Source organism: Coturnix japonica, chromosome 2, assembly GCF_001577835.2.
Source record: "Coturnix japonica isolate 7356 chromosome 2, Coturnix japonica 2.1, whole genome shotgun sequence".
NCBI lineage: Eukaryota > Metazoa > Chordata > Aves > Galliformes > Phasianidae > Coturnix > Coturnix japonica.
The window spans coordinates 52,372,179-52,397,802 of record NC_029517.1 but is presented as its reverse complement, the minus strand read 5'-3'; the positions used below and the strand labels follow the sequence as shown (position 1 = coordinate 52,397,802).

The window sequence follows — 25,624 nt, the reverse complement described above, 5'->3', positions numbered from 1 at the left end:
TGCGTACTGATGCCTAGATAAAGGAATGCTGCATCTTCAAAACAACATCTGTCAAACCGATTTTCATCAGATTAAGTAGATCCTCAGAGCAACTGCTGCAGCTTATGAAATAATAGAAATGTAGGTTGTGCTTTATTTAAAACACCAACAGAATTAGAAGTACTTGATAATGTTTTACAAATGTAGCAATAATAGCCTGTGCATATTGTCTGCTTTTATATCTATTTTTGGTAGGCAGTTTGGAATGATAGTGAGTGATGCTGAAATTCCACAACTGCAATAGATGTCCTGGAGTGTGATTATGAAATTACGGTCCTGGCAGCTAATCTGTGTCTGACAAAGACAACGATTGGAGACTCTGACAGTAGGGACTGAATTTACTGCAAAGACGTTCATCTGTAAAATGAAATTGAAGCTTGAATCAATGACTGATTATCCAAGCCATTCTTTGATCAGTTGGATTCCTCATTAGTATAGATGTGTGATTAGGAATGCTGTGGCCTGATTCTGGTTCTGTGGATCATCCAAGATAATCAATAATATTAAAATTTTAAAGATTTTTCTGAGACGCTGTAATCTAATGGAAATAAGAAAATGCCAGTGGCCTTAGCATAGAACATAAATAGAGATAACAATCATTGATGTTTCTGGCTAGCCTGCTGTCTTCTTACCTGCTAAGGGATAATTAACATATGAAAATGAATGTAATGCTCAGAGGCATTATGGTGGATCTAATCACTGTCTTACAAGACAGCCCAGGAATCAGCTGTTGTGTAGAGTTAAATACGACAGAGTTCTAGTTAAATTCTTTGTGTCTGAGGAAAATAGTTTTTATCAGGAAAATGGTATTACTGATTTTTGTCTTCTTTATAGAGATAGGCCAACTACATCTGTGATACCTGAAATGTAGAACTCTGGCAGGCTTTTATTTGTACTTACTCTGAAAATGATCCCTAAAGGGCATTTAGCCTATTTCCTTAGACAAAACAAAATATAAGTAAGTGAAAAATAAGTGCAGAAGCACACCAGGTATTCCAACTCTATCCAACTTATTGCATACCCAGGGAACTTAGCATTTGTAAGCTGTGGTCCTTTGATTCTTAACAGCTTCACATTTCTAAACAGGAGACCAGAGTTCCTGAGAAGACTTAAAGTTTGCAGTGGGAAAAGCTCCTTGAAACACCCATTATGCTGCAGCCGTTACGCTTTTGGGTTTTATTTTTGGTCCATAGCATGGAACATTTAATTTGTACAGAACTTAGAGCAGATAATACAGTGTAGTGGGAGACAGACAAGCTGTAACACATTCAGCATACACGAGTGTTGGTTTTGTTTCTTTTTTTAGGAAATGTTGATTTGAATTTGATGCAGCACGCAGCCATAGCGAGTACTCAAACATTATTGTAGGAACATAGGAAAAATCCATCTGATTCAAATTTTTCACTATCCAGTATTGTTAATAATGTGATGCCAAACAAATAACTATTTCTCTGAGTGTGATTAAAGCCAGATCCCATGTATAATTGAAGAACAACTTGCTACTTGTTTTTTCTCCATTTCTTGTTTGTTTCCTATATAACATCATTGTGTTGGATTATGAATGGAACCAGCAGCCGCTGTAGTGCATCTGTATTTTCTCAGAATTGTTTCTTTCAGTTTGTTACTCATCTTAGAGTGTTTCTCATCCAGGCTGTAGTGCACTAATTGGCTCAGCAAAATCAGGATAAAATGAAAGCATTTTGCTATTGATCTTTGCTTGTTATTAGTTTATACCAGCAGAAAATTAGATGAAAGAAGTGTTAATAGAGCTATCAAAATACTTCTTCTCATTACAGGAAATACTACTCAGACTCTTAAATGGAAGTATTTTAAAGCAAAAATTCTTTTTCTGTTTTCCCTTTTTCTAATCCTGTCTTGCTAACTTTCTAAAAACTTCAATGGTTATTAAGTAGGGTGTTCAGAGACCAATAGGGCAAGTAATCTAATCCCATGTGTTGACTAAGCTTCAGAGTCAAATTCTACTGTTGAGTCTGGTTCTGTTGATGCAGATGGAAATCTGAAAAGAAAAAGTGGGACAGGCTTTGTGGTGGTGGTGTTGTAACATTTGTTTTATTACATACATTGTTTTCCTTCTGTGTAATAGAGTGGATAAATATCTGCTTGAAAGCGTGTGATTTAAAGTATTGGGTTTTGTTTTTTTGCAAGTCTTGGAATCTTATTTTCTGTGGCAGCAGTAGGTTTACTCCAACTATGGTTTTCATTGTTTCTTACAGTACAAATATACTAAGTCTAAAGTACACTGCTGGCAGCTTATATATAAAATGTGAGGATTAATAAGCCAATGCAAACAAACCAAGACTCTTAAGATGAAGAAGGGAACCAGCCTTTTACTTCTGTCAATTAACATGAAGCTATAGCAGCCCATACCTGCAGGTTTATGTCACTATTCTCAGCTGCAGAAAGTAGTAGTAAAACAAAAGTCATTTGAAGAGGAAATATACCTTGTTTATTTGAACCATTAATTTCAAGAACACCTTGTATTTTTTTTTCATTGTTCATGTGATGCACTCCTCATTTTTACCTTATGAATATTTTGTACAATTAATCCCTCTTATTTTTTTCAGCCCACCTAAACCGACAGTGTTCATCTCCGGTGTCATAGCAAGGGTAAGATTACCATTAAATTTCTTTTAACCATAGAAATACGATTGTCACTTTTTGGAATAATCACTGATCAGAGTGAAATTAATCTATTTCATTCCCCTTTCTCTTTTAAGAGAAAAGTCCTTGTTTTATGTATTTGTTTATGTCCCTTTGAGCATTCTTCTTGGCTTCTGTGTGCGTGTGAAATTAAAACTATTTATTGCAAAGGGCTTCTATCGCTTTTCTTTGAATTTTAGCACTTAAAGCTTATTTGATCATCTTTTCATATCTAAGCTAGATATTACAGCATTGATTTTCTTTGAAAGCACTTGCATTTAAGTCTGCTGCTATAGCTTGATCTGTGAACAGCACTTCTGCCAGTGATGGTATGTGTTTGAAGGCATTGAGCTGCTGTGTGTGCCTTGGGGCATGTGCAACAACAAGCAAGACCTGGAAATCCATAAGCTAAATCACTAACGTTAACTATTAATTTTCTGATCAGTAGTTCCTTCCATGTGCATTGTGATGGGGCTTTAGACATGATGGTTATCACTGGGGTGCATAGTTTTGGGCTATTTGTAAAATAGTTCCTCTATTTTATGGCATTGTGAAAACATATCAAGTAGATCCAACCATACAGAGCTGGTGTCAGTGACTTAACACAAGGGGCTATTCAGTGATGAAGATAAAATGCTTGTTTTTTTTCCCCTCAAGTCACTCTAAGATAATGCATTTGTAGGTGCTGTGTATAATTGGAAGAAGTTAGATTTGTGCAAATGAAATGTTGAAGTTGCCTGCTAGAAGGGCAAGATAGTATCTGAACGGCAGGACTTCAGAGGAGTATGCAGCACTGTTTTTCATATTCTCTTCACATTTCAAAAACCTTATATCCACTTGAACCGGGACATATGCTTTTAATGTTTCTTAAATTTTTCCCGATGTGTTTTTCAAACAGGGTGATAAGGACTTCCCTCCAGCAGCTGCTCAGGTGGCTCATCAGAAACCACATCCTTCAGTGGAAAAGCTTCCTCACCCTCAACATGTCAAACAGCACATCCACCAACCTCGCAAGTGAGCTCGCCGCCAAAATCTCAGCCTAACTGCCGTCAGTGAATATGTTTTTGAGAGAAGATGTTGACTCTTTATGGTTCACGCTATCAAATCAGTAATATTTGACCTCTAAAATCTTATCCTGTTCTGTTCCTCTAATTCCCAAGGGTTACTAAGAACAAAGACATTATGGAGTTGATATGCCAAAGGGAAAGTTTTCCTTTTTCTATTAAGTATTTGCTGATCGAGGGTGGTTTTTTGATAAGACTGTCTGAATAACAAGATGAAAATTATGATTAGTGAGCTTAAAACTTGTGCTTTTAGTTCTGGCATTGCAATAGCAGATAGTAAATGTAGTTGTTTTATGCTAAACCAGTAGAGGTCATCCCCTTTGTACCGGTACTTCTGTTATTCGGAGGGACTTTGTTGTGTTGAGGCAAAAATTAGTGATCGTCTTGAATACACAGTCTTGCAGCCTTCAGTATCCTGAGATGTTATGTTAGATCTCAAGTGGGCAGAAATCCAGCTGAATCTTTTTTACACCCCTTTGCACTCCCAGTCTTGATGAAGTTCTTCTGTGCAAGGTCTCTGTGGGTGTGAAGAAGGGGTCAAGAGTTATGAGAGTTATAATGCTCTGACCTCACAGGCCTGTTTTTAATTGCGAGGTGATGATTTCTCAAGTCCAGCAACAAGTTGAAAGAATTCAGGACCTTCAAGAGCTGAGTTTAAACTGGAGCAAAATCTGTTTTCTTTCTTAAATAACGCTATTACTGCGTTTAACTTCATGAGCCAAGCTCTGTAATGCATCTTTTTTTTTTTTTTAAAGTTATTGTTAATGAGGGCAATAAAAGCTACTTTTCAGACAGAGCAACTGGATTAGTTTAGGCTACATAGTTAAGTTTGTCAGTTACACAGTTTGAAATAAAAAAGCACAAGCTGTAGCCAATTCCTGCTTCATCTCTATAAAACACAGGGAAGTCATTTTTTAAACATTCCATCTACATTTTAAACATGCAGGTCTGTTTTTAACTGACTAGTACAGGTTTTAATGCCCCGTAAGTTTGTAAAACTTTCTAACAGGCTCAAAAAAGCGAGTACAGGAGCAAAACCCTGCGAAATATGGACCATTTTGCAAGTGGAATAACTCACGTCACACGAGTGAAAGGGACCTGGTATGGCCATCTATTCGTAGGCTTGAAATGCAAAGGGTGTATTACAAAAGACAGGCATGGATGTATTTATTCTGCGCCAAGAAAGGGGACCTATGATTTGTGTACGAAGCCTTTATTTTCACAGTTGAATTAGATAACTGTACTTGCCTTAAGGAGCGAGTGTTGTTTATAAGATTTAATCTGCATTAGAATATGCATATTTTTTTTAAAAATATGCTTTCTGTTCCTGATGTCGGTACTTCTGAGGCCTTGTTCTTAGCCGCTCATGAGTGTACAAGTGATTCACACATGAGTAATTTATCCTAGAGGGTAGGATTGTTGAACCTCATGGAACATATTTATCAGCTAAATCACCAGCAGATTCAGGACAGAGAGACTATCATCTCATTTATGGTGCAGCCAGTAGTTGTCAGTGTGCTGCATCAGTGTGTCGGCAAGTGGTTATGGCCACTTGATGCTGGTAGCTGCTGGTTTAAGAACAGTGGCATTCAGCTCTCCTGTTTTTATGTCTACATCTGAAGTAGCATGTAGATTCTAACTGTAGTCAAACCAGTCAGTAGAGCGTGTTTCAAGACAAACTGAATTGCTCTTGACCCTGTTCATTGACTGTAGTGGAAAACTAGAAGTACTTCAGAATAGCTGCACACCATTTATAGGCTTGGACAGCTCTACTCTGTGTGTTTCTGCCTAATGCAAGCAACACGTTTCCAGCTTTTGAGTTAGAAACAGTCACTCTTGGTTGTTAATGCAGTAGATATAGCATATATAGACAGTATCAAATTTGTCTTTGATTCCTTAGGGGGGTTTGTAAATTTTTACAATGAAGTAAGATTCTCCAGATATCTTTAGTCACTTTTAGAGTGCAGGATTTGCTGTAAGATTAGAAAACGTCTCTGTATGGAAGCATATTATGTACGGTTGCAAGGTATCCATGTTTATGCATAGCTGTCCTTACCACTGCATTATCTTGCTGAAAATAAAGAATCATAATCAGTCATCTGGGTTGTCTGCTGATGATTATTAATACTTTTAAATGTATCACAGTCATATATAAGCACGCCCTATGTTCAGATGTTACATGAAATTATTGCCAAAGAATTGTCCTGAAATTGTCAATGTGGCAATAACACAACAATAAAACCTGAGGTTGTATATTGGTCTGATTTTTCTGTAAGTACGAAACAAGCCAGCAGGGTAGGCTTGATGGGGTTTTTATTACAGGACACCACGCTTTATAGCCAATGAAAATTATGAGGAAGTTTTATGACACTGGAATGAAATTTTTGGGGTTCTGTCAATTGGAAGGTGAGTTGCTTTGAAATTGGAGAGCCCCACTTGGTCCAGGTGAAAGTACGGAATCCAAGTCTGTACGGTAAGGGAAATGGGATCTTACAACTTCTGTTGTTTTTTTTTCAGAAAAGAAAATGTTATAACTAGAAGAGTTGACGAACGTCTCATAGCACAACAGGTAGCATTGCATAGCACAAATGATTCACAGAAGGCTTGAAATAAATGACCACAGAGTTTTTGGAAGCGCTCTGATACTTTTGGCATTCCTTGTTTAGCATATGTGTAATATGTATGTATTAAACAAATGCGATGCCTCAGTAAATACAACGGATTAGTTGCCCTGCAAATATTGTTCTGCTTCTTCCTTAGTCTGAGCAGTCATGCAGTGATACACTACATTATTCAAAAGCAGTTCTGTTTCATTAAAATTTTGAGAGACTACATGAATGTGATGTCTGGCACTCTGCTGATTGAGTTGTCCGTAAGTATTTCAAGCCCTGCTTTCTGCCGTGTAATGCTGTAATGGTATAATGTGATGGAAAGCACAGCAATAATAGCAGTGACACAATTCTAAGCTACAGCGAACAAGAACAAGCCCAAATGGAGCAGCCGTGAATGCAGAAATGAAAGAAGAAAAACTGCTCACCTTTGGAAGGCCTCAGGTAGGCAGGGATCTCCAACAAGAGGCCCTCACCTCCACTGCCAACTCTTAAATGAGGTCTGGGAGAAGGGGTGGATCCTGGCTGCACCCTTTCTGATCACCCAGGGTGCACTGCATGCAACTCCCCTGGGTTAGCCCTGCCTTTCCACCAGGTGCTCAATCACTGCTTCAAGCCACGATTTAGCATTTCTGCTGCGTGCAGTTATTTGCAATTAGTTCATTTACTTCTGCTTTCAACAGTATGATTTATCTGTTTCTCACTGGATGGCCAGAAACAGAACTCTTGTGCTTGTATTTGTGGTAGTATGATCACCATACACTGCTGGCTCTTAGTGAAAATATTCACAGCAATCTGTTTCATACGAAGGTGAAGGGAATGGTTTGGATGTAGTTTTAGAAGGATGCATTCAGAATATTCAGCAACTTCACAGAGGAGGAAGGTTGCAGGTATTGTCAATGACTTCTTGTGTCCTCTTCAGATTTCAGTATATCAAACTTAAAACGATTTATAAGTTTAAGCCAATGCCCTTTAGGATTAAGATATGTCAATAGTATTTCTCATAATGCGGGGTATAGTTAATGTTGCAGGTCAGATGCTCCAGTTAAGGAAGCGAGTTTCAGTTTAAGTTCTTTGCACACGAATCTCCTCCCTCATAATAGAAAGACACTGAAATGTTTACGCACGAAGGGGTCACAGCTCACATTGTTGTATCAGTAAAAGAGGAATCCACGTTGTGTTACTTGGAGGAGGGTAGAAGAAAAGAGTGAGAAGAAAAGAAAGTGACTCAAGTTTACAGTGGTAAACCATCATCAAACCTCCTCAACAGAGCAGATAAAAAAATACACCACATTGTCATTACAGTCCTGGTAAGTGTGGGTGTGTTTGTGTTACATATAATTATTAAGGGTGCTTAGCTTGATGTCCTAATGAATTCCTTTTTTTTTGCCTCTCAGAATTTCTTTGTGACACCTGTGGCACACACAAGATCTGCTTTGGGAAGATGGAAGTTTGTCATTTGCTTGTTGCCGTGTTCTTGGGTCTCCTTCAAGAAGGTGTGTTTGTTGGTTTTCCTCATCCCACATCTGCAGAACAGTATTCATAGAATGTCTTTTTCTTTGAGTCTTTTTTATAGAATCTTAACACACGCTTTCACACAGGAAACCTCCAGGGAGAGAAGGGATGCATTATATTTTACAAAGCACTCCGTGAATGAAGGCTGAGTTTTGTCCTTTCTCTTTCAGGCTGCTGATCTCAGGTGACAACAGGAATCCCAATTGCTGAGAACATTCTGCTTGGAGCTGGCAGGCATGCATGGATGCTGGCATTTCTTCTTGAAAACGTGCTCCCAACCCGGCCAGGATGGGACGATTCTCAAATGCAGACAGTAAGCCCATTGCGAGCGTACATCTCACAAGTGACCTTGAAAGGACTCTGCACTGTAATCTCTGCTGCCCAGCTTGTGGTGGAGTTACTTGTAGAAGATTCTGGCGGCCTGCGTCCTATAGGCCCTTCCTCAGCTTTAAGAAAGAAAAGCATTTGTCATCCGCAGCGGTTTTAAGGATAGTGAAGATTGTTCAGCTGTTAATGAGCTGTGAGCTTTCTCTAGTCAGCATTAAGGACACACGTGTTACCTTGGTTACGTTCTTAACTTGTGCCCAAAGCTGATTCGGTAAGGTGGCTTTTGTCTTTCAGTCTGCCTGACACATACACATAGCTTGTTGTGAAAGTGGGTAAAAGAACATCGATACATTTTTGGTTCAGGCTGTCTCAGGTGTCAGCAGGTGCCTGCTGCTGTGTTCAGAAGGACAGCACGGTCACTTTCTTACAGAGGAACACTTACTTTGGAAAGCACAGCAACTGAGCTGGCTTCAGGTCTAGCAGTGGGTTTGGAGGTGTTGTATGAAACAGCCCTTAGAAGATCATTAGAGAAAGGAAACTGAGCTATCACCTTTCAGAACCAGGTACCGACCATTGCCTGTGAGAGCTCAAGGCACTCAGTTTCCACTGCTTTAATTTCAGAGTGCACGGTTCATTGATTTGTTAATCTACGCGGCCTTGAATCTTTTTGCTTGGGAGAACTTTGGATAAAGAAAATCTATGAACGTGAAACAAATAAATGCTGTCTGCTGCAAAAGCCAGCACTGGGTGCATTTATGTATCAGCTGTGGAACTGAGAACTTACTTTAGTTGAAAGGAGATCTAGTTAATATTCTAGTATGTGTGTGTACCTACAATGAAAGACTGTAGTCAGTTTTAGAAGTGAAGATCTCATGTTTAATTCATCTGAGGGGCGTCAAGCAATGTGAGATCAGATTTCTTGGTGCACATAGTTTGGATGAACACCTTTAACATCCTTTATGCAGGTATGTTTTCACTGCTTTAAATGTGAGTTGCTAATTAAAAAAAACTACATCAGCAGCTGATTCCTTACCTAATTCCTATTCTCTGGATAAAATATAAGGAAGATCCAGTGCAACAATTCTTTTCTAGGGCCTGATTTATCACCCAGAACAGAATAAACATCAGCCTACTTCTGATGTGACAACTGTGACAGCTGGAGGTGTCGGGTATGGAAGGCTGAAACCTTAAACGAGCCTTTCAATTCAGCTTATTATGAGGACATTTGTTAAGCACACAGCCTTGCTTTTCACTGTGCCAAATAGCTCCTAAAACGTACATGCTTGGAAACTTATGCTTTGTAGTACAAGAGCTCTACTTCACATACTAATAGCTGGTTTGCTGTTAGCCAATTGTTTCCAAGATAAATATTTATGTCAAGTACAGAGCGTGATCTGACTGTTCATCGTGACTCTCAATATTCCTCTCTCCTGAATTTACACATTTAGTTGTTTATGGAATGCAGCCCTTTCCTGGCTGCCGTTCTGTACCGTGTGTGCTGTTCTCTGGTGGTCAGCACTTTGTGACAGGTGTGACTTTGTTCCAGGGGAGAGGAGTGAAAGGCACAATGCTCTGCCAGCCTTTGGAGCTGTAGGCATTAGAGCAGCATCTGAAATGCATGCAGTTGTAGCTACAATTTAATAGAACTTGCCTGTGAAAACAGATGTGGAAATGCCTTTAAATAGCTACATGCCCTGACAACATCCCAGCATTTGCTGCCTAACTCAGTAGGTGTTTTCTCAAAGGAAAAATGTCTATATAATTAACGCTAGCAGAAATACTTTGCAAGCCATCCTAGGAAAGGTGTGAGCAGCTTCTGAGTGACTGTGCAGGCATAGACCTTCAGAAGTGTGGGTGCAGCTTGGTGGGAAAGAAGTGCAGCTTCCCCTCCTTTCCAACATGGTGTGCTTTGTGATGCTGTCTTGCAGCTGTGAACAGTGCCCCCAGCACCTTGAGATAAGAGTTTGTGGGCTGCCTGAAACGCCATTTCTGAGAGAAAAAAGAGAGACTCTTCATGCATCTCTGTGGAGTTGCTGACTCTGAAGGCCAAAGCATCGTTAAAGCTGAACCTGAAGGGAGGGTGAGAAATATCAAAATGAAATCTCCAGCTCCTGTACTGGCTGCAACGTTTATATTTTCATTTAATTAAATAACTTTAAATAAACCAGATGAGAAGATGCTGTGTTTCCTCTGGCTTGTGACCGGGCTGGGCCCATCTGGCTGGGCTGCCCCTGCGGCAAAGCTCACTGCCTTCTGCCTCATCCTCTCCAGTGACTTTCCTACACTGCACATGAAGTTTGCTCAGCCCCATCCAAGCACCGCCTGCCTCAGCTGTGTTTATGAAAAGCCTCGCAGGAGCTGAGGCAAAATGGTGCTTGAATATCGCATGGCTCTTAAAAAGTGGATCTTACCCAGCCTAGAAGAAGTGAAATATCAGCTCTTGTCCTAAAGTGGGTTTTGATGAGTGTTCAGAGCATCCTGTGCTTGTTTTGCAAGCCTTATTGCTGGATAGTTGATTAGTTTTGATACCTGTGGCAAGATAGTCCTGCCTACTGCAGTGGAGGGTTTGTCCTTAAGGCTGTGAGAGCAGGCATCGCTGCTTGCTTCTGCTTTGAGTTTGGCCTGGAAATGTGAAAGCTGTTGGGGTGGGTGCAAATCCACAATTGCATGAGAGCAGTCAGAGTTCATGTCCATAAACTAACGTGTTTTTCAAATAACTCTGGTGGGTAGTAATCACTGTTAAATTAGGATTTGGCTTCATCTCACGTGCTGCTGCAGCTGGATAGCTGCCTTCGTCTTTCCCCTCTTGTCTCTATGCATTCTGTCATTCTTCCCCTGATTCGCTTAAATCCCTTCTAAGTGTCATCTCTGATGTGTCTTCCTGGCTGGCACACGGCTTTCAGCAGAGTCTAGCTAATGGGAAATGGCAACGCAGGGATTTAACGGCATTTGGACCGCGATGACCTGCCTTTGGCTTTCATGACTTCATAAATCTGGTCGATGGCCCACTAGAATCCCCAAAAGCTGGAGCTGTTCAGAATGGTGGGGAGTGATGGTGGTATATGAGGCAGAAGATCTTCAGCCTCGCGTTTCTAAGCAAAGTTTTCAGCATCTCATTTATCTGGGAAAGAAAGTGGTGGGAACAGGATGAAGTCACAGTCAGCTCACTGCAATTCTGAGGAAAGCACCTGTATTTTTTTTTTTCCTCATTAGTTTGAGCAGATGAAACTTCAATGTCTGTACATTATTTATGTAATTCCGCTCTTTTGGTTTTCAGCAGTTGTCCAGGCTTGGTCACCTCTCAGCCACGAGCAGCAGATGGCCGTCATTCAGAGTGTGTCAGGCCTCACCATCATTTGGCATCTGTGGAATACCAGTAGGATCGCCCCAGGCTCCACTGCTGCCTGAGCTGTTTCCACCATCTGCAAAGGACTCTGCATCTTTCTGAAGCAAATAGATGTACGTGCTCTGATGGCTTGATTGAATCATATCACCATATCATAGAATGGCCTGGGTTGAAAAGGACCACGATGATCATCTGGTTTCAGCCCTCCTGCTATGTGCAGGGTCACCAACCACCAGACCAGGCTGCCCACAGCCACATTCAGCCTGGCACTGAATGCATCCATGGATGGGCATCCACAACCTCCTCGGGCAACCTGTTCCAGTGTGTCACCACCCTCTGAGTGAAAAACTTCCTCCTAATATCTAACCTAAACCTCCCCTGTCTCTGTTTAAAACCATTCCCCCTTGTCCTATCACTGTCCATCCTTGTAAAGAGCCATTCCCCTTCCTGTTTATTTGCTCCCTTCAAGTACTGGAAGGCTGCAATGAGGTCTCCCTGGAGCATTCCCTTCTGACATAGTTTCCAAGCTTAATTTCTATGGGTTTTCCTATCCATCTTTTTCCCTCATTACCTGGTAAACATGAGTTGCCCTTATGAAATATCTGGGGATTTAGGAATACATTCCTATGTGATGAGGAAACTGAGGCACAGAGATGACATGAAGCTTTGAAGTTTCTGCACATACCTGGACAGTGATGTTGGCTTCAGCCTGTTTGCTTCCTAGTGCTTCTCTCAGCCTTGCCCCTGTGCCGATGGTTTCCCTTGTTCACACACAGCCTCCTGTTCTCCTTGTATCCCCAGCTGCCTGGTATGCAGTCCTCAGCTCCTCACTGCTGCCTCATTGTGTTAGATTTCCAGTTTAACTAGTTCTTGCCCTAAGGGAAAGCCCCTCAACCCTTTAGAAGGTGGATGACCAACACGGCATCCTTTCTGTGTCCTGGTGTGATGGGTTTTGTAAGGAAAAAGTCAGAGCTTTCCCACTGCATTCACAGGTTTTCTTCACTATTTCCTTCTTTTAGAGGTACCTGAGATTTGTTTTTAGTGTCTATAAATACGCACTGCTGTACCTTTAAAGATGGATGTCACTGAGTAAGTTCCAAGCTCAATGGCTGAGGGTGGCTTGTCTGCAGGTCACATTTAAATTCCACACTGTGTTTTGTATGAGGAGGCCTCGGGAAGACCTGCAAACAGGGAATTACTATAATCCAGCTTGGATGTCACAAAAGCGTAGATTAATATTTCATCATCTGGCTTCGAACGTTGTCAGACTCACTTTGTTGCTGAGCTGGGGCTGTGATCCTCAAAAGACAACCCTGAATTAAAGATGAAACCCATATCTTACTTGATGGAAAAAGAGGACTGCTTGGAAACAGCTCTTTACCCAGCGCTGCATGTACTTAAAGTTATCCAAACCCAAACAATAATGCAGTGCTGTAACACGGTGCTGGAGTCTGTGCAAGGAGCAACTGCAAGCCATGGAGATGAAAGGAAGACTGGGAGTTAGCCAGAGGTAAGAGGCTGCTGCTGGAGCTGCTGCTGGCTTTGCAGTGTAGGTAGAAACTCACCAACAGTGCATTGTGAATGAGGAGTGAGGACCTTGTGTGTGTTTAGACATTGTGTTAAGGGACATGGTTTAGAGAGAACTATTGGTGACAGGTGGGTGGTTGGACTGGATGATCTTGTAGAACTTTTCCATCCTTAGTGATTCCATGATTCTATGAGTTTATGATTCTATGACCTCACTCTCATGTTAGAAAAAATGAAAGCTTCAGTGAGAGCAGAATGGATGCGGCAGAGCTAGAGAGAGAGCCCCAACAGGAGGGAAGGGAATGAGTCCTCTGGTCCCATGGATGGGCATCAATCCCCACTAGAAAATGTCAGGAGTTTAGTTAAACATCTCAGCCCTCCAGCCAGAAACTCTAAATTCAGAATGAGTAATTTCTACTCATTAGTAATTAATTAATTAATACTTTAATCTTTTCAAAAGTTTTCAAAAGAGGATTTTCAAGAGAAAACCAAGTACCCTTAATCTGGCACAATCAGTCTGTTCAGTTCTGTCGCTCAGCAAAAGTGAGTTGTTTTATTTCACTTGTAATGATACATTCGGTGAGGCTGAGATTATATCATCTTTCCATGTAAGACTGTGGAAACTGGGCAAATCCTGAGCGACAACTATTTCACTGCCCTTTCCTTGGGAAGCAGCCAAGCTGGCAGTAAAGCGTGTCTATTTTCAATACAACTGCATTTGTATATGCTCTTGAAATGCTGGAACAGGGCTTTTTTAATGGGGCAATTACTTAACTGAATCATATATTGATTTCTGTCACATTAACATTGCCACACAAAGATGTAGAACATCCCAATGCCACCAGCTCCCGCAGGAAGCTGGCTGCAACACAATGGCAACAAGCGCTAGGAAACGTCAGCTCCCTCTGCCAGATGCAGTTGGAATGTAAATATTTTATCACCTTGAATACAGATACTCAGAAAACACCTTTGATGGCTAACATTGCCCTTGGCAAATCTTAGTTACTATGGCACTGATTGTAAAAATGCCATATGTGTGCCCGTCTCCCTGCTAGACAGATAAGCTGGTGGCAGTTCCTGTGCCCATCTCTCATCTGCATTTACAAGTGCTCCTAGTTGCATTGGAGCGTTGTGAGATATTGGTAAGGCAGTGGTTATTGGTAAGGCAGTGGCACAGGCTGCCCAGGGAGGCAGAAGAGTCACCAGCAACCCTGGAGGTGTTCAAGAAGTGTGTGGATGTGGCCTTGAGGGACGTGGCTGGCGGGCATGGTGGGAATGGGCCGATGGTCTTTTCCAACACTAATGATTCCATGATTCTATGAGATAAACTCACTCAGGATGGAGCCTCCTCGCAAGGGCTTTGCTCATCTGCCTCATAACGGCTTTGTTGGTTGGTTGGGAAGAAAGGCTTTGTAAAGCAGCAAATGCCATTTGTGCTGGAAGCTGCTGGAACCACCCAAATCCATTTCCCCAGCCTCTTCTGCTTTTCCTGAGTGGAGCATAACAGGAGCATTTGGCCTGCTCAATAGTCACGGTTCCGTAGCCGTGAAAGAATGGTGAGAGCATTGTGAATTTAAATGTGCAAAGAGAATGCCAGATTTAAACCTGACTAGGCAAAATTAATATGCACAATAACTTTAATTACCCGATGAAGTACAATTTTTCACAGAACGCCCTGTCTTTTTCCATGCAAGAGCTCCGTGGTGGTGTTCTGTGAGGAGGCAGCTGGTCTGGTTTCTCTTTGTAGCCTCTGTTTTATAGCCTGAATGAAAGGCTATTAGAGAACGATTACTTACTGCTGGCTTTCATACAGCGGTCATCGTTAGCATATCTGAGTACCCTACATCATCACTGGGAGGTGAGAGGCCCCTCATATGTGTATATTTTATAGATGTGTAAATGCATATAAGTGCTGAATAATCTACTATGTGTGTTAATGATGTATGGCTGTGTTTCCTACAGTTAGTTTTATGGGAATGGTTATTTTAATACCGTGCATAATTAATATCATTACACAGGCAGGGAATTAAGTTGTTCACTGATTTGGGGCATTCAGTTTGCCATACTTGGGATGTCCTTATTCAGAATACGTAATATTATAAAGCATGGCTTCATCTAAACATTGATTAAATTATTGATTAAAATGAACCTTGTTTGGTTTTTTTCTTTCAATTCAGGTCTTCTGCAATTCTTTGTCCAAAGCCACTGATGAAGAAAAAGGCTCAAAAAACTCCTTAGCTGACCAGAGAAAGCTTTCATGGCTGCTTCTAAGTCTTGTCTGCACAGCAGTCAGAAGAAGTTGGGTCAATAAGCCAATCTTGTTTTACATCAGAGGCACAACATGGGCCTCACCGTGTTTTCTTCCCCCCCATTGCCTCCATTAGCCTACATCAACTCTCCTCACTGCCCAGAGATTATCCATCTCTGCTCATCGTTATCTCTAATAACGTCAGCTTAGCACTTTTCATTAGTGGCTGGGAATTCAGAGGTTTAATTGCGTGATTTACTGTACTGAGAGGCAGTGCAGAACTGTCAGTCCAGTCCTGCTTGCCTCGAGAAGACCGCTGGCTGTTCATCAGCCATATCTCCGCTGAATATGCTCTCTTGGTGAGCAATTAATTAAGTAATGAAGAGCCTCTTCAAATGACCCAAACGGCTGCAGTGGTTTGTAATTACGCAACTGATGATTTAAAAGGAAGAAAAATGTAAGGGTAATTCCCATTTCTCACAAATTGGTTTGCCCTGCTGGCCTTCCCTAACAGCTCTGCAGCTGCTGGCGCTTGTTGGGCCCACAACAGTGATCTGGAACACGGGCTGGGGAGATGGGCTGTGACCTCTCACTATCCAACAGACAGCCCATGCGTCTCTCTGTGGGCTCTGAGGGGACACAGGTGCCTTATCAGGGCAGCACCTCTGGCTTTCACCCAGTGGAACACCATCTGCAGCTGCCTAGCCTGTGCCAAAGCCTCTGGCCAACCAAACAGTTTAGATCTAATTTTGGGATAGGATAGCTCTGAAAGTTTTCATATAGCAAGGATAGTATGGTCTCTATATATCCAGTGAGTTTTAGGGTTAGAGACCAGACATCTGACATGTCAGTCTTCAACTGTGGAGCAGCATGGCCCTCTCGTGATTTCACTTCAGTACTAGCAAATGTTTTCTTCTGCTTTAGAGACAGAGTGAAGTCCCACACTCTCCAGGTACCCAGATACATGATGTCAAATCTTGCTGTTTCCAAACATCAGTGGCTGACACTGCATCTCCAACCAGGTTTTCATACCTTGTGGCTGCACTTGGTATCTGGGAAAATTGCTTCTGTTTCTGTAGTGTGCATAGTTGTCTGTCTTGGTTGTAACCTGGAAAAGTTGTAGAGCAGACACTGATAATAAACTGGTGCTTATTTCTTTATTTATTAGCAGGAATTTAAATATCAAGGGAAAAAGACAAATCTAAACCCACCTGAGGTTCACCATCTCCCATATTTCACAGTTAAATGCCAAGACAAAAAAAATCCCTGAGACTAAAGAGGAGACAACAGATAGCGGATATGGGGAAACGCAATGGGGGAGGCAAATGTTAGAGGTGACTGTGTCATACAAAAATCAGTTCAACTTCTCTGTTGCTCCAAAGAAACCAGTCACTGTCCCTGATTTGTATCCGTAGATGATGTTCCTCAGCTACAAAAATATTTCATATGCAGCCCTCTTTATATTCAACAGAACAAAAACATTAAGAAACATATCCACACAGACCACATAGAGCTGTACAGTTCAATATCTACCTTGCACTAATCTTTGATTACTAGAGTTAATATGCCATAAAGTGCTTCATACATTAAAAAAAATAGTAGACTTAGATTTTTCACTGCCCACTGAGACTGTGATGCATTTTAAACATTTCATTATTTCTATAAAACCTTGTAATACGCCTACCTATACAAGGAGGGGAAAGAATATCTAGTGTCAAAAGTACAACTCCTTAATTGTGTCCATTACAAAACGAACAAACAAAATATGATCCTTTCACACAGATTGTTTTTCAGGCAGTTTTGCAGCTGTTCACCTGGAACTGGAAATTAAAAAATAACCCAAAGCCTTGAACTTCCTATCAACAGCAAACAGGTGAACTTCTTTGTCTTCCACCCAAAAATAACTTCACCTCCTATAATCAGACACACTGTGGTATAGCCCTTGCCATGTTTCTGCACCATAAAGGCTGCTCTACAGTATTCCAGCTCCGTCAACAGCAGGCATGCATGACGGCACACAGTCTGTTATCTTGCTCAGATAACAAAAAAAAAATGGCTCTAAAACCTTCCAAGTAACTGCCAGTAAATCAGGTTCTGCTTCTGGCAGGAGACACCTGCCTCTGTCTTTGAGCCTCAGCTATTCTTTTCCTCTCCTGTTCCTCCGCCTTCTTCCGCTCCTCTTTCAGCTCTTTGTATCTCCACTTGGGAATCTGCAAGTAGGGGTCATCTTTAGCGCTGCTCCTCCTTCTTGCCTTTTCTGGCTGGAAGGTGGGTGGAGGAGCTTTGCTGACACGGACTTTGGGGATGACAAATCCTGGCCTCACGCTACTTCTTCTGAGCAGGTGGAGCGGCAAGAGGCTTGTTTTCCTGGTGGCTATGGTGCTCACTTGAGACACTGCAAGGCTGACGGGCTGCAGACTGGCTCGACGGTCCTTCTTTTTGGGGATTACTGTGATTTTGGAGTTCTGAAATAATTTCTCGTAGCTGCTAACGTGGTCTTTGTCCTGAGATCGGATCTCCTCAGCCCTCTGCTTCCTAAGGATTTCTTGCACAGCCAGTCTGCGTTTTCCCACAGAAGGGGGGCTTCCTGGACACACAGTCCTACACGACAGAGCAATGAAAGGACTGCCTAAGCTTGTTGTCACCTTCACCATATGATCAAGGACCCCATCCTCTTCTGGGCCATGGAAAGCCCGGAATGAGACAACTGACCTAACACACTCAGAAATCCTCTGCAAACAGGTTTTTGGTTCTGCAGCCTTGGCAAGGAGTTCCTTCATCTTTGGCCATTCCGGTTTATATTGCTCACAAAGCTGTTCTGGGCATGGTCTATCCATCAGCCTTTGCATGATGAAAGCAGATTCTGACCTTCCTGTATAACAAGCCCATTCCCATGAAGTCAGTCCACGGCTTGGGTCTGTTGTGTGAACATTTGCCCCTCAAAGAAAAGAAAAAACATTGTTAGCCAGTGAAATTATTTGCATTTCTGAGCACTTTAATATTCACTTTTGATGTACATGTATCACTACTCCTGTAGATAATTTCTTAGTTCCTTGAAAAGCACTTCAAAGAGCCAAGCATGGAGCCCAAACTGGAAGGAGACAAAGAAGAGGAAGGTTTGATCAAAACAGAGTTCATTAGCTGTGGGCTGAAGAAAGGCTTGTGAGAGCTCAAGGGCAAAGGGTTTGAAGCTGTTCATGACAACAGAAGCTACAGACAGACCAGTGAGAGGAGGCTGGAAGAAAGACACATCCTGCTACACTAGCCTGCTTCTGAAACCCTGCCCAGACTCCTTACCCCTGACTCTCTTGTTCTAGACTGTTGTCTTGTCCCCTTCTGAATACTCGCCTGTGTCTGTGCTCCTTCCCACTAAAGCTGACTGGAAACATGGCAGACTATGTGGAAGTTGTTTGCTTTTTACATAACAGACAAAGATTTACTAAGGGAAGAGTAGAAGCTAAGGGAATCGTGTCTAAATTTACCTTTGCTTGGAGGCTGCATTCAAGTTCAGACACTCAGTTCTGGTTGTTGCCTGAGCTGTGCTGCAGCTGTGCCCGGCCACATGCCCTGCTGACCCTGCCCTGCAGGTCTGACGCACTGGTTTCACCTCAGACCTCCCCCCATCTCTGTGGTCTTGCCTCATCGCCATGGACTTTGCTGGCAGTCATTGGCTGACTGCGGTTATCATCACCCGACCTGCTCCACTCCTTCAAGAAGTGCCTTTACAGATGAGACCAGTGCCTCCATGTGCCTTGCTGCAGCTCCTGGCTCACTCACCTTTGAGGTGAAGCCATCCCTCACTGCTCCTGACAGATATGTACCCAGGTATTCGGGAAACTTTATCTCAGGAAAGGATACTGCATAGTATAGAAATCCTGATCTTTCAGTGGAAATTGATGTTGACTTTGTAACTTGTAACACAAAATCTCTTGTAAGGCGTGATTTACTATTGTGGTATTGATTTTCTGTACAAATCCAGAGGCATTTCTAAAAAAAGCCTGTCACTTAACAGAATGCCACACCTGTATGACTATTCATGTCCCTTTTTAAGTATTAACTAGACACAGAATAACAGAATCCCAAGGGTTGGAAGGGACCTCAAGAGACCATCAAGTCCAACCACCCTGCTAAAGCAGGTCACACAGGTCCAGATGGGTTTTGAGTATCTCCACAGGAGGACTCCACAACCTCTCTGGGCAACCTGTTCCAATGCTCCGTCACTCTTGCTGTAAAGAAGTTCTCTTGCATGTTTATGTGGAACTTCCTATGTTCAAATTTTAGGCAATTACTCCTTGTCCTATCAGTCTGCACCAAAAAAGCCTCATCCATTTGCCTCCCACCTCCCTTTAGATCTATATAAATATCTATCAGATCCCCTCTCAGTCTTCTTTTCACCAGGCTGAACAGATCCAGGTTACTCAGCCTTTCCTCATAGGGGAGATGCTCCAGACCCTTTATCATCTCTGTGGCCCTCCACTGGACTCCTTCTAGGAGATCCTTGTCTTTTTTGAACTGGGGAGCCCAGTATTTCACTCAGTATTCTAAATGTGGCCTCAGCAGGGCAGAGTAGGGGGGAAAGATCACCTCCCTCTGGCCATGTTCTTCATCTCTGAGGTGGAACCTCAGACTGTCCAAGAGATCCTAGAGGGTTTCCTGACAGGGAGCCATGCTCGTTTTGCTTGGCCTTGCCTTGCTGAAGGGCCCTGAGAGAGGGATATTCAAGGAGATCAGCTCTGTGACAATACTCAGACTTAATTTGAGGCCATCTGACAAGGGGAGAGTGGGGCACGGCCTTGTCAGCACAGAGTCACAGAGACTCTTGTGTGTAACTGCAGAAGATCCAAGGACACAAGACTTTGTGTCTGGGAGCTCTTAGCTCAGAAATATTGCTCAGACCCATAAACTCCCAACATGAGAATTAGTTTAGGAATAAGAATCAGACCAAAAAAAAAAAAGTAAGCAAAAACCACAGGAGAGATTTCCCAGGAGGGAGCTGATGAAGGTGGCTGAGGGCAACAGAAGGAGCAGGTGAGGGCAGCAGGTGCACGGCCAACACATTGGCACTGGGGGGAATCTGAGTTTAAAAGAGGAACTCAGTGAGGCAGGCATTTATTAACCAGCTGTTTCACACACAGTAATTAAAGCCCAGTCTCTACAACCACTGCCACCCCAGTGACTTTACTGAAGCAGCACTGAGTTTACACTGGAGATCTCAGCAGGGCTTGAGTGGTGAGTAATGATGCGTTTCTGTGTTCCTGCCCAGGCTCACTGGCTGCTGGCACCATTTGGTCCTCACTGTGCAGCCGCCCATGACAAACTGCCCATGAGTGGCTCAGCTCCTCTCTTTTTCAATTTGCATTCCCAAATCACAAACCCGTACCTTCCAAAGCATCACTTAGAAAGAGGAGACAGTGCAAACAAGTGTCTCAGAGCACCTTCGTCTTGCAGTGATTGACCTTGGCCACTCTCCAGGAACTCAAGTTTCAGAAAGAGCATCCATTTAAAAAACCCCAGCTCCAACCATCTATCATGCTCTGCTGATGCCCCTTTCCCGTCCAGCAGCCAAATCCTACTTAGGCAGCTAGGAACATGAGCTTCCCTTTACTGATCTCCTGCACTGCCATAGGAAATTGCCAGAGAACAGAGATCTCACCCAAGCCACTAAATCCCTCCCTCCATTTCACCAGGCTGTACAGTGCTGAACAATAACTGGATGTTGAAACAGCCCATTTTCAGCTGAAAATGTGCAGACCTGCAAACTGATCACTAAAACATGTAAATAAACTTCAGTTTAGAAACCTGTAGTATATTTGAACTCAATGATTCTGATGGGTATCTTCCAACTTGGGATATTCTATTGTTAATCCTACAACCCTTTAGCCAACGCATGTTCTCTGCTACCCTCACTAACTCTCATGCACAAACAGCCCAACATAACTTTCTGTATGTAAACATGATAGGATGCTAACAAAGTCATTTTCTGGTTGGTGAAAGGTCTGTTCTTCCCACTGATCTGTTTGCTTACAGAACATGAAGAAAAGTAGGTGACCATTCAGATGCCAGAGGCAGCAATGGTATGTTAAACTTGATATCTATACTGAGTTACCTGCAATGATGGAAGGTTGTAAAACAGCTTGTCCTGGCCAAAACAGGCTGAACAAGTTTCCATAAGATCCCCAGTGATAATAATAGAAAGCCATGACACTGTCAGGTCAGTTTGATAAGTTTTAAGGGATGAGGATTGAAGTTTCATTTTAAGTGATTATTTCTAACAGCCACTGGAAAATTCTGAACGAGCATCTGCACGAAATAGACATTAGTTCAGAAGGTGCACCTGTGTCTGGCAATACACCAGTTCTAAGTGTTGTTTTATAACTTTGTTTCATAAAAATTTAACTCCAGAATGAATGATCTGACTCCAAAACCTTGATTCCAGTGTAACAGGCACGGAGAACCTTGCAGAAAATAATGCCAGCTGCCATATAATTCAAGCATTTCTGTGTCACATCAACATCAAGAAACTGGATATTATAAAAATGGATGAAAGTAATGTCACTGTGTTTGATAAACGCCTTCTATTTAGAACGGTCAAATAAAAGTTCTGCTTACTATGAGAGTGGTTAAGGTGCTGGAACAGGCTTCCCAGAGAGGTTGTGGATGCCCCATCCCTGGAGCTGTTCAAGGGCAGATTGGATGGGGCCCTGGGCAGCCTGGTCTAGTATTACATGTAGAGGTTGGCAGCCCTGCCTGTGGCAGGAGGGGTTGGAGCTTCATGACCCTTGAAGTCCTTTCCAACTCAAGCTATTCTATGATTCTAAGACTATGAAATTATGAAGGATTAAACTTCTGTGGCAGCAAACCAACAGAAATGAACTACCTATTCAACATCTTAGCCTACAGTTAAATAGACTTGTGGGATTTGGGGTCTAATCAATAATGATATTCACATATTATCATTTCTATAAAAACTCATTTGTGTCCAATGCCTGCAACTGTAAAAAAAAAAAAAAAAATACGCTAACATACACATATATTAATTCTTTAATTGTTAACTAATAACATATGTATCAATTACTCAACACAGTAAAGCATACAACACTATGGCTAGAAGGTGCTATATGGCCCTCACAAGAGTCAGCCTTGCTTCTGTAGAGGATGCTGCCCCAATGTCTCTCACCACCCCTTGCTGCTGCTTATGTGTAGTGGTCTAATATTTGCAGTGAGATGATGAAGAAGAAACAGCAAAGCACTTTGCATACCTGCCATCATCAAGGCTTTCACGCATTCCGTTCGTCCCTGCATCGCAGATTTCATCAGTGCTGTAAATCCAAACACATTCCTCTTCTCAATGTCAAGCCCAGGGAAATAGTTCAACAAATAGTTCGTAATGGTTATGTGCCCTTAAAAAGAAAAGAAGAAGCAGATAAAATCCATCACAGAATTAAGAGCCAGCCTCAAGGTCAAACCAAAAATTGCCCCTGCAGGTTTGATTACGGCAAAAATACAGACGATGAATGAGATGTGTTCTCAAGTAACTCTTCTGCTCACTGCAGTCATTAGCTTCAGCATTAGGTGGCACTGTCCTGTGGCAGAATGTGGGCTAGTCCTAGAAAGCTGGACTCCTACTGCCTCTCTGGGTGCACCCAGTGAGGTTTTTTTCCTCTGTGAAAATGATTCTACAAGGTACAGGAATAATTAAAGATCAGAGAATGATCACTCTGAGGCTGAAGGTGCCTCAGTTTCTTGAACCAGGGGGTGTTACTGCCTGTCCCCTGGGGGAACTCCTAGCCATAATTCAACTTTTTCACCCCTCTGACAAGTTTGTGCTTTACAGTCACAGTGCTCCATTAAGAAGTAATTACATGTGGTAATTCTAGCCAATACTACAAGCAAACCACGCCAGCCATGGTACTAGAAATATTTTGTACTGACTCCCATATTTTTACTTTACCATCTGACTGTGCAAAGCCACTTGTCCATTTTTCAGCAGCAGGGAAATGGAGCTGCACTTCAGTTTAGGTAGCAAAACAAATGCCCTGAGTTCTGTCTCTAAAAGCAACCTGTTACCATTCACGTGCCTCACAAATGTGGACAAGTGGTGTCAGCAGGGGTGTGCTGAGTAGCTGGAGCTATCTCTGGCTGGCTGGTGGGAAGACTAATTAAAACATCAAGCCTTTATAATTGGACCGTCAGAACAAGACAAATATCCAGCGCCATTATGACTCATTCAAAAAACTTTACCCTTTTTTTGCCACTCGTTTTATGATGCTTTGATGCTCTATGAAATAATGCAGTCTGCCAGGCAGCTGCGACAATCACAGTTTTAATTACCAGGCGCTGTAAAAATATTCTCATTTCTCTCCGCGGTCCAGCTGAATATTCTGTGATGTACATCACTCAAATTCATCCCGAAATGTTACTGAAGCAGATTATAATTCATACAAGACCCTTTTTAAAGCTTATGGTGTCACATCTGGTGCAGATTTCATCAGATGTTGCTTTGCACCAACGCAGTCCTGGACTCACTTTGGAAAGCAAACTAAGAAAAGCCTTGGTATGGAATTTAAGATGGTTTCCAGGTGTTACTCTTCATCTCCTAGAATCTGCTGGACTCTGCTACCTTGCCACATAACTGGATCCCCTGCTGAAACCTGAGCAGGTGGAGATATAGCACAGATCAGCTCAACAGTGCCAGAGTCGGGGAAGGTGCTTGCAGTACTTTGGATGGGCTGATGGAATTGAAACTTAAAGATACAGCAAACTGCAGTAAGCTGAACACAGCAAAAGTGAGCCATGTTTGAGGCAGGATTGAGTGACCCAGTCCTGCTTACTCAGCATAGAGGCTTCAGCTTCACTGACTTTATGGCACGACACCAAATCCTGACAGGGTATCAGTTACTACCAGGAGAAGCTTCATGCCCAAGTTGCTTTACAGGACATGCTCTGTTTCATCAATGTACAGTGTGCTTCATGATTGGTTTGTAAAAGCTGAAATAATGCTTTTTGACAGAGAAATCAAAGATAGGGACCAAAACAATGAAAAATAATAAAATGGACAATTTTTCAGCACTTATACATTACTAAAGATATTTTTCCCTTTGCTGGGTTCATAGCTGCAGAAAGAGATGTTTTTCTGTGAATCAGAGGGAAACCTAAGAGACAACCCAAGGGACTTTTGCTCTGGCAAAACTCTCTGGGGTACTACAGATGGCAGCAAACAGTGCGGGCAGAATAAAAACAAAACCCAAAATCCAGCACCTTCATTGCACAGGGATTCCTGAAAATCACTCCAACTTCAGTTTGCAGGAGGTTCTGCCCTCTGAGGTTTGTTTCAAACTTCAAGTTCAAACAGACATCAAATTCAAAGCAAAACTCAGATCTGCCAAGTTTGTCTTCAGACCGTGTCATAAGCTTTTGATTTAAAGCCACAATGTTTGCTTCAGTTCTCCTGCATCTGTAGGAACTAGTAGCGCATATCTAAGTCATAAATCAGGTGAGTGAGTCTTTCATGATTTAAAGCCTGCTATGGAAGCAGCTTGAAGCTCTGCAATAAACGAGCCTAGCATCAGGCAGGGCAGAAACATGGGATCCGAATCAGGCTGCTGCTCTGCTGTCTGTAAGCCAGCTTTACCTGCTGGAGGACTGGTGTGCTGAGGGCACAGATCGTTGCCCTGTGAGACACATTTAGTGAACAGCACAGATGTCTGTAACAGCTTAGTTCACTTTATTGCTGCCACAGAGAGAATGTATATAATGGTTACAATAATACATAATAATCTATTTAATGCAGGCAGAAGGATACTCTGTAAGTAAGTAAGTAAGGAGGATGCTCTGTCATACAGCGTCACCTCTTGGACATGACTTGTGCTTCCAGATAGCCTGCATTTGACATATGGGCATTGAATTCTTTCTGGCAGACAAGTAAAACTGAAGATGAACAGTCGTTATGACCCAGATGTCTGAGGTAGCTGCATTCTCATGCCTCTATAAATGCAAAGAAATCGGCTACTTCGTGATTTGTGTTTCAAGAGCCTGCCCCAAACTGGACCCTGTAATATATAACATCCATACATATACTTCAAAAGGGAACAGCTACAGCTCTAAAGCCCTGCACGTGCCAATTACCGTACGTTGCCACTGATATAACTATGTCCTCATCAACAGTGTAATCTTTCACGCTCTTTCCTTCTTTGTAACCATTTTCCTCCCTTCCTTCCTCTTTGCTGCTTGTTCTTTCATTCCCTCATTTACATCAGTCTTCCTTTTTTCCCCCTGCACTTCCCCTGTT

At 42.3% G+C, this 25,624-nt stretch overlaps 2 protein-coding genes across 3 annotated transcripts in view; one reads left to right on the top strand and one right to left on the bottom strand.

Annotated features, from left to right (window-relative positions):
* The window catches only part of DAP (death associated protein), a 38,285-nt gene extending 32,268 nt beyond the window's left edge, over positions 1-6,017 (top strand). Inside the window, exons 3-4 of the mRNA XM_015854433.2 lie at positions 2,625-2,667; positions 3,599-6,017. Of these exons, the coding sequence (XP_015709919.1) occupies positions 2,625-2,667; positions 3,599-3,718 (163 nt within the window). The 3' untranslated portion in view covers positions 3,719-6,017. The remainder of the gene's footprint in view (positions 1-2,624; positions 2,668-3,598) is intronic.
* A 10,457-nt stretch (positions 6,018-16,474) lies between these two features.
* ANKRD33B (ankyrin repeat domain 33B) overlaps positions 16,475-25,624 on the bottom strand; it is a 33,496-nt gene continuing 24,346 nt past the window's right edge. Inside the window, exons 3-5 of one of the 2 annotated variants that reach the window (XM_015854452.2) lie at positions 22,596-22,736; positions 18,049-18,274; positions 16,475-17,937 (exon numbers count right to left, since the gene is read on the bottom strand). In XM_015854452.2, coding sequence (XP_015709938.1) covers positions 17,424-17,937; positions 18,049-18,274; positions 22,596-22,736 — 881 coding nt within the window. In that variant the 3' untranslated portion in view covers positions 16,475-17,423. Of the gene's footprint in view, positions 18,275-22,595; positions 22,737-25,624 lie in introns of both variants that reach the window. The other variant, XM_015854451.1, reaches the window with a different exon arrangement.